Genomic DNA, 9,572 nt, shown 5'->3' with positions numbered 1-9,572 from the left:
TAAGATCCGGGGTCAACCTGTGTTGTTTTTTTGTTACCCACTCATCTTCAACATTTTTCTATCATTTGTTTCCTATATTATAGCGCCCTCACAGTTAGAGATCAGTAAATCAGAGTGTTTTAAATATACTAGTATTTGGTAATCGCAGTCCTAAATAACTATTAAAAATAGCTAGACGTTTCGAGCAATGGCTCTTTATCGAGACTGAGGCTACGACCTTCAAACATGAAATAGGCGGTTTGTAATAATCAATAAAACATGTATTACCACATTCATAGTGAAAAAAATTAATACATCGAAAATGTACAGAAAATAAAGTTATCGTAATCCGTCATATCGTATGCAGCTATTTTGGTCCACCTGGACGTTCCAGTATCCTAGTTACCTCGGGCATGCGCATTCGCATTTTCCTGAGTTGGAATGCTTATGCGAGAGCGAGATTGAAACAGGATCTTGGTATCTTGGGATCTTGGTAGTTGCAAACCCCAAGTAATGTACCTCTGATCATATTTATCAGTCCGAGCAGCGTTTATTTATTTATAAACTATAATATAATGCTGTAACTTTATCTTGTTTTTACTAACACCTTTTCAAAGAATAAATTTTCACCAAAAAGTGTTTTTTCCTGAAATTAAATGTACTGACATTGTAAGGGACTGCCATTAGAAGATGTGATGGTAAGAAAGGTCGAATTATTTGTTTCTTCACAGTCCGTCTATCTAGAGGGACTGTGGTTTCTTGTATGAGGTAGATTTGTTTTGTAGAATGGTGTTGCCAACATTATTTTAACTTTCCTTCATAAAATGTGTGGGATTTTTTTTTAATCGAATGTTAGATTATATAGATTATGTAAGTTAGATTATATAATGTTGGTTAGTTGTATATTATTAACTTAAATTATTTTGAAAATATTATTGTCATATATGTATATATAAAAGGTGTTATTTTAACCATGAACGCGTGCACCTGTATGTACCGGTAAGTGCATGTGCTACCATGGTTTTTAGTAACCGTGCATGGAGGTACTATAAAGCCAAGCTGATTTTTGGGTATTATCTTTGTTGTTTTCTTTATGCGTGAGGATGAAATTGGTACTGTGCAGGGTGTTTTTTTTTTTTTTTGTGGGCATTATTTTTTTTTTTTTTTTATCTCAGATGGTTTAGCCATTTTTTTCTGTATGGGTATTAATTAAAATATTTTCTGGATTGATGATGGATAATGTCAAATGCCATGATGGAAACAGTGTCTGGTTTCAGTTCGATGCAACACCTTGTCGCCACTCTTCTTGTGCCTGCACAAATTCGACCAATCCCTGATAGACTTAATAAACAATCAGTTACAAATGCACAAGCAGTCACCACCGTCAGTCGCTCTATCATGGACTGGGCTGTGACGCAAGTAAACAAAATTTAAACATAAATAAATGTCCGCCATTTTTTATTGACCTGATTATTATTAGGTCGAGTCTCGGGTCAAATCATTTGAAGACGGGGAAGGAATCATTTTAAAAATTGACTTCTTGAAATAAACATATTAATATTAAATATAAATTTTATTAATGACTAAATTATAATTTTCCCCGTTATCGACTTGTTTTATTCGTAACTTTAGTCAAACTTGAAAGGTTAAAGGTTAAAGTTCATTTCACGTTCTGCACGTTGTAATTGTATATCGTTATTTTGGTGTTCAGAATTTAACTTTTAAAGTTTAGTAGCAAACATGTTCGCGGTAGATTTTAAAGACGAAGAGCAGGTGAAAGAATATATGGAGAATCTACACACTGAGTATATGTTTTCCTGTCATCATGAAAAAAACAGTGACGGTGAGTGTATAAAGCCAGGGTCAGTCTCACGGGGGCTTGCAACAGGATTTATGGTTAAAGGGGCACCTTCCAGTTAAGATTAATTTTACAACAAATTTACTTTCTGGATTAAAATAACAATGGATAACAAAAGATAGATGAACATTGCAAACAACATAAACAATAGTGTCCCATGATTCTTTGATGCAATCCATGGGATTGAGCGGTTCCCCTTTAAGGGAGATAGGCTTGGGTAGGGTTATATACTACAAGAAATAGGGACTTTATTTCTAGGAGTATACTAGTATAACCCTACCCAAGCCTATCTCCCTTAACCATAAATCCTGTTGCAAGCGCCCGTGGTCGGTCTCGTTTTGCGTTACGGTATCTGCATTCTTTCGCTCACTTCTGATTTTCATTTTCAAGGGTCAAGGGGGTCTTTTTTTTTTAATTTTCAGGAATCAAACCTGTGATAGGTCTATTTTACCATGATTCATGCTGATACAAACAATTTTTGAACCACTTTAAGAGGTGGGGGTTCCTTGAAAATGTGTTTCAAAGCGTGGTTTTTTTGAGAAATTTGGTGTCCAGGGCTGTAATTTTCACCAAGAGTTGTTGCCTTGCATACCCATATAATACAAGTGATCCCCCAGGTGTGTAACTCCTATAAGTAATAATAATAATAATAATAATCGTAATCATAATCTTATAATAATAACCCTAATGAAAAATCAATGTTAAGTTCATCTTAGGCACAAAAGTAGTAGAGAAATACTTCAAACAAAAATAAGAACAAAACTAAATGTAAAGTTGAAACTAATATAACCTTCTGTGCTTGGCAAGTAGAAATTTCAGAAATGTAATGACATGTCCGAGTAAATGAATTTAAATAAATGATAAATCACTAATCATGCTTTTATTCCACCGTTTTCTCTTGAATTATCTTCATTACTGGCCTATATATCCCGAATGTTATGTTACTCACTCAGTGCAACCAGACATATGATGAATGATTTGGTAAACATTTGTTTGCTCATGTAACAGTATTCTTTGATACGTTTTGTAATTCTTCTTTATTCACACAGAGAACCTCAATTGGATCTCGGTTGTGCATAGACTATTTTGTTTGAGCTTTAGGTACATACATTGAACATCATAGTTGTTTGGTGCATGGTGCATTCAAAATGGCTGACTGGTAGCCATTTTCTTGTAATGTAAATAAATATATGCACATGCATTTGTTTTGTTGTCCAATTCAAGATGACCAAAATGATGTATAATTTTAAGCCAAAAATGCATTAAAACCATTTCCACCATTCCAGAACCAAATCAATTCAAACATTTTACATACATTATACTGAAAGAGAAAACAATATAAACAAATTCAAAACTACATGTATTATTAACACAAAAGAACATAAATTAATCAAGCATGTGACTAAATTCTTAAAACTTTGTTTCAAGAAACATGACACATAGACTTATCATACATAATTGTATATCACCACACTATCTCAGGCTAATTTGGCATTTTGAACTGCATTTATCTTAATTTTCTTTAACTTTTATTTTTAGTCCCCGTTCAAACGCAGTCCGAAAACGGGGACTTATGTTTTGCCCTGTGTGCGTCCGTCCGTCCGTGCGTCCGTGATCACTTGTATCTCGAACATGCATGGACCAATTAAGTTCAAACTTCACTCATACATCACACATTATATGGGACATATGCACATGCATTTTTTTCATGATCCGATTAACGATAGTCGAAAAGCGGCCATTTTAAGGCCGAAAATGCATCAAAATCGCACATTTTCACCATTCCGGACCCGGATCTCAGTTATGCATGGACGGATTTTGTTCAAATTTGGTACATACATTAAACATAATAGGACCTTGCTGCACGTCATTTTTTTGGGGGGGATCGGGTTCGAAATGGCCGACTGGCGGCCATTTTGTTTTAAAAAATTCAGTTCTGGATCCGTATCTGAGACATGCTTGGATTGATCGAGTTCAAACTTCACACACACAAGGTACATCGTGTCACAAATATGTATGTGCATTTGTTTCATGATCTCATTAACGATAGCCAAATGGCGGCCGCTTTAAGGCCGAAAATGCATTGAAATCGCACATTTTCACCATTCCGGACCCGGATCTCAGTTATGCATGGACGGATTTCATTCAAATTTGGTACATACATTTAAACATAATAGGACCTTGATGCACGTCATTTTTTTTTTCGGATCAAGTTCGAAATGGCCGACTGGCAGCCATTTTGTTTTAAAGAATTCAGTTCTGGATCCGTATCCGAGACATGTCTGGATTGATCAAGTTCAAACTTCACACACACAAGGTACATCATGTCACAAATATGTATGTGCATTTGTTTCATGATCTCATTAACAATAGCCAAATGGGGGCCGCTTTAAGGCCGAAAATGCATTGAAATCGCACATTTTCACCATTCCGGACCCGTATCTCAGTTATGCATGGATGGATTTTGTTCAAATTTGGTACATACATTAAACATAATAGGACCTTGATGCACGTCTTTTTTTTTTTTGGATCAAGTTCGAAATGGCCGACTGGCGGCCATTTTGTTAAAGAATTCAGTTCTGGATCCGTATCCAAGACATGTCTGGATTGATCAAGTTCAAACTTCACACACACATGGTACATCATGTCACAAATAGATATGTGCATTTGTTTCATGATCTGCTTAACAATAGTGGAATGATGGCCATTTTAAGGCCGAAAATGCATCAAAATCGCGTATTTTCACAATTCCAGAACCGGATCTCAGTCATGCATGATTGGATTTTGTTCAGATTTAGCACAATGTACATATGCAGGTGCATTTCGGTCATGATCTGCTTTGAATGTATATGTCACTCAAATATGAACGGAACGGGGACGTGTCATTGACAATGACTTGTTGTTACTGTTTTTAAAATTTATTGCATAACAGCCTAAAATGATTTGTCAACTTTCATTATGGTGTAATAAATGAAATTATTATTATTATTACATGGATGGTATACGATATTACTGATGTAAACACATACATACTGTCTTTTACAACATAATAAGGCAGCTTCTATAATTGATTCAATAACTCATAGAAATATTTTGTTCTTGTTTTAGGATGTGTGCTGCTTGGTGATTTTTATACAAATATCAGAAAAGAATATGAAAAAGGCGTAGAGGTCTATAAGACAGCATGTAATGAGCAGGATAACCCAGAAGCCTGCTATAAATTAGGAAAAGCATGCTTGGCAGGAAAAGGTAAACTGCATAATGAGGGCTGAAAACATAAACGAATTGACATATGTGATATTTGGCCTAAACTAGTCTGTCTATTTGACACATTGTTGTGGTGAATGTCACTAATCATTAGACACACTAAGTAAAATACTGTAAAAGGCAAGGTAGAAGGGTTAATTATTCACTGGGTTTTAATTTTGCTTATTCGCTGACTGGAAAATGCGCTAAATTAAAACCCAGTGAATATGTAAAACCGTGAATTTAAAACTCACTGAATATGCCTGAAAAGGTAAATCATCGAAATTTAAACCCAGTGAAAATTAGTCATTTTACATTATTATACATTTTGTAACCAACAAGCTTTGTAGATTGAATAAACATCTAGGGGATTAGCATCTAGTTTACCCAAACTGTGGTTGACAGGCATTTTGCATATATCAATCACCATTTTTCATGTGTCATTGTTTCAGCCCAAAACAACCATATATGTACATCAAATATCCAATTTATCACATATATTCATGCTCCTATATAATTGTCACATTTCCCAGAACACTTCGCCATGATGTTACCAGCTTGTGTTGGATTATCATACATTCGGCTGCTATCTTTCCCTACTTATACCCTTGGCTCCCGTTTAAAAAAACTCTATGGTGATGATTTAAAATACCTGTATACTTTAAAGGGGCACGTGCAGTTAAGCCTAATCTCACAACAAATTTACTTTTTATATTAAAAATTACAATGGATAACAAAAGATAGATTTAACTTTGTAAATAACATAAACAATAGTGTCCCATGATTCTTTGGTGCTTCCCTGGGCTTGGAAGGTTCTCCTTTAAGTATGGGCCATTTTGGTCAGTATACAGCACATAAACCACCTACACTTCACACACTTGGTATGCAAGCTGAAAGCGTCATGTTACCATTATATACATGTATCTACTATTGTACCTCATATAGGTCATCTTATACATTTCTGCTAAACATAAATGTCAACAAAACATTTCATATAGCATAGAATAGAATAATGCTTTATATAATTATTACAGTACATCCTTAATGAAATCTGACATTTCAGTTTTGGTAATTGCTGTATTAAAGCTTTTTGAAATAAACTACAATTAAACTACACATACAATACAATAATAGATTTCAAATAAACAACAACTAAATCACACTGAAAATATAGCACAATACATTAATTAATTATCACCTTTTCTTTTCTTATTTTGTAGGATTTCTGTATGTAATTTAATAACCCGAGTAGACATTGTTTGTTAGTTGTGTTTAAAATGTGTATAAATTTATCTTTGTTGTTGTAATTTTTGACTCCCGTGTGCGAAGCACAAAAAGGGAGTCTTTGCAGTTAGTGTGTCTGTCTGTGTGTGTGTCTGTGTGTCTGTTCATAGACCTGATTAGTTTTAATTGAATATTAATTACCTAATTTGCATAATGTTCCACTGATATATAAAGAACCACAAATTGGATTTTAATGAAACTTTTAAAGAGAACTATGCAAAGACCCAATTAGTTTTTTGGTAAATATTTATGCTTATTAATCACCTGATTAACATAATTAATTAACACTGATATCTCAATTACTGATCATCACATTTGAATAAAATTTGGTACATAAATGCTCTAGGACAATAGACAGGCCTGATTAATTTTGGGTTAAAATTTGTTCATATTAATTCTCTAATTAGCATAATAATTCATAATTTTTTTATTCTGTTCATATTAGTTACCTGATTTACATAATTAGTTTTCAGCTTTTCCATCAATATCTCAGGTACAAATAATTTTGAATTAATTTTTAATGTGTTTTCAATACTCTCAGCACACGGGAGTTTAAGCTTTCTTTGATTGAAATTTGGATTGGAGAATAGACTATATAATTCTTGTCTATTTTCTGTATGGAGATCACACTCAGTGATGAAATGGATTTCATGCTCAATATGAAGGCAATCCTCGGGGGCGGACATCCAGGCATTTTCACCGCCTGGCAACCCGCGGCGGTGAAAACAAAGGCCCAAAACTCGCAGAAAACGGTACTTTGGGGTGATTGTTGAGACTCCTCTGAACAGTGCAACAAGATTAGCCCTACGTGTGTAACATATATAAATTTGATTGTTCGGGATTACTTCAAAGTTGAGTTTGTATTGTTTTCTCGAATTTTCACCGGCTCGACCGGCGTTCCACAGCAGCGCGCACAGAGCCCATAGAAATGCATGGTACAGTGGTGCGCGTCTTAGCAACGTGGAACGTCTGTGACGTAGCTCCGCCCCCCCAGGGTAGTTTCTTTTGTACGCCCCCATCCCCATCCCTAACCCTAACTCTAACGCTCACTCCCCGTTACCCAATTCATTCGTATATGCCCCTCTAGATAACTATAGATGTCCTTAGGAGGGGCATGTACAATTAAATGGGGAGTGCTGGAGAGTGTGGTTAGGGTTAGGGATGGGTGGTACGAAAGGAATACTTTCCACCAATATAATTTTTTACATGTAGGTACTGAAGTTGACAAAGATGAAGCTTACAGGTGTTTCAAGAAAGGTTGCGATGCTGGACATAGTGGCGCTTGCCACAACATGGGACTTTTGTACAGTGCTGGGAAGAAAAATGGAGGGAAGGAACCTGAACTTGAAAAAGCTATTGAATGTTTCAAATCAGCATGTAATAAGGACTATGTCCAAAGCTGTTTTATGTTGAGTGGATTATATCTAAGAGGATCAAAAACTGTACCCAAAGATATGAAGAAGGCTTTGGATTATTCTGTTAAGTCTTGTGATCTTGGTCTACTGTTCGGCTGTGTTAATGCTACTCGTATGTATACAGTTGGTGATGGTGTTCCGAAAAATCCAGAACTTGCAGCAAAATACAAGGAAATTGCTAAAGAGATGCATAAACAAATCAAAGAGCAGCAGAAGGCGATGGAATTTAGTGTATAGTGTGTTAGATTTTGGACTCAGATTCATGTTTCAGCCTTGGATTCAGGTTTGGGTTCCAATCTCTGGTTCAGGATTCAGCCTTGGATTCAGGTTTGGGTGGGTTCCAGACTCTGGTTCAGGATTCAGCCTTGGATTCAGGTTTGGATTCCAATCTTTGGTTCAGGATTCAGCCTTGTATTCAGGTTTGGGTTCCAACCTCTGGTTCAGGATTCAGCCTTGCATTCAGGTTTGGGGACCAGCCTCTATTTCAGGATTCAGCCTTAGATTCAGGTTTGGACTCCAGCCTCATGTATCCAAATTTCGTATTCAGATTTAATATTTTCATGAATATAACAAACACAAAAACAGACATCTAAAGTAATTATGAATGTAATAATCATATATATATATAAAGTTTGTTCAGATTGTTTGACACAAATGAAGTAAATTGAGCTTGTTAGCACATCAGCGTCTTTAATGTAAATAAACATCAACTGAAATGTCGTTCAATTTTAAATAGTGCCGAGTGTGTGCGTGTGTGAACACAGTCAGCTGGCACACAAATGATAATAAAATAAATGTGATGTTTACTATATGGGGGCCGCCATCTTGAATGCGACATAAAACTAAATAGGAGACAAGTTGCGAAACGCATTTTTCAGATTCCTACAAATCAGGACGAAAATACCAATCTTTCACAGAAATACGATACATTGGGGTAATATTAAGCCAACCGACAACAAATTTTGGCCGAATTCGTCGTCTTTTAAATACAAACACCTAATTACACAAAGAACATTGAACACTTTCCTGAGTATTTGAAACCGAAATTGTTATCTAACTGTAAGGCCGTCGCTGATTGGCTGCTGAGCTGGAATGACAATTTTTGGTTATCTTAATATTTCCATTGATTCATAGTTGCTGTACACTAGATATCATTTCTGAGTAGGTAGCCTAAAAACAACCCTTACTCACGACAATTCCACCACCAAATTTGATTGTTGGTTGAATACACTTCAAACAACTTTTCATCCGGTCTCGAACGTAAAACAATTTTCTATGGCTATGAAACAATGTAAGCTTTGACTCTTCAAATCAGTTAACTTTAGCCACCACTTCACCGAGTCAAGTGGACAAGGCACCACTGACAATGTTGATAACTACCATACAATTTCTATCCTACCAATATTCAGCAACATTATTGAATAATTTGTCAATGAAAATAAAATTATTATTAAAGCAAGCAAATGAATAAATTTTGATTTCATAGAAACATACTGTAGAATACTTTATTTTCGCTGAAGGGATGATTCCGTGAAAATAAAATCCAGTGAATATACTTTTTTTCCTATATTTCACATTAAACTCATGAAAAATTAGTGAAAATAAATTCCAAGCAAAACGCCCAAAAAACCTTTTCAGCGAAAATTAATTCCAGCGAAAATAAAGTATTTCACAGTAATACAAAACTCGTCATTACTAATCTGTTATTATACCTCCATGATAGACAGTCTGATTACTGGCCTGATTACTGGTACTCTTGGTATTTTCATTAACCTCGAAAAGCATTTTAC

At 35.2% G+C, this 9,572-nt stretch overlaps 1 protein-coding gene across 1 annotated transcript; it reads left to right on the top strand.

The window, feature by feature from the left end:
* Nucleotides 1-1,716: 1,716 nt before the first annotated feature.
* On the top strand, nt 1,717-8,593 carry LOC100373936 (cytochrome c oxidase assembly factor 7B-like). The gene is made up of 3 exons (XM_006822621.3): nt 1,717-1,822; nt 4,946-5,086; nt 7,580-8,593. Exons 1-3 carry the CDS (start codon nt 1,720-1,722, stop codon nt 8,017-8,019), a joined length of 684 nt encoding a protein of 227 aa, XP_006822684.2. The 5' UTR covers nt 1,717-1,719; the 3' UTR covers nt 8,020-8,593.
* The last annotated feature ends 979 nt before the right edge of the window (nt 8,594-9,572 follow it).

The sequence above is a fragment of the Saccoglossus kowalevskii genome, chromosome 9 (genome assembly GCF_978046115.1).
Source record: "Saccoglossus kowalevskii chromosome 9, keSacKowa6.1, whole genome shotgun sequence".
Lineage (NCBI taxonomy): Eukaryota > Metazoa > Hemichordata > Enteropneusta > Harrimaniidae > Saccoglossus > Saccoglossus kowalevskii.
This window is presented reverse-complemented; position numbering and strand designations above follow the sequence as displayed.

Bases quoted from the DNA above. Each gene is read 5' to 3' on its own strand.
- LOC100373936 (XM_006822621.3), top strand. From the start codon at position 1,720: ATGTTCGCGGTAGATTTTAAAGACGAAGAGCAGGTGAAAGAATATATG. The intron at 1,823-4,945 runs GTGAGTGTATAA...TTCTTGTTTTAG, and splicing joins TCATGAAAAAAACAGTGACG to GATGTGTGCTGCTTGGTGAT. The intron at 5,087-7,579 runs GTAAACTGCATA...TTTTACATGTAG, and splicing joins AGCATGCTTGGCAGGAAAAG to GTACTGAAGTTGACAAAGAT.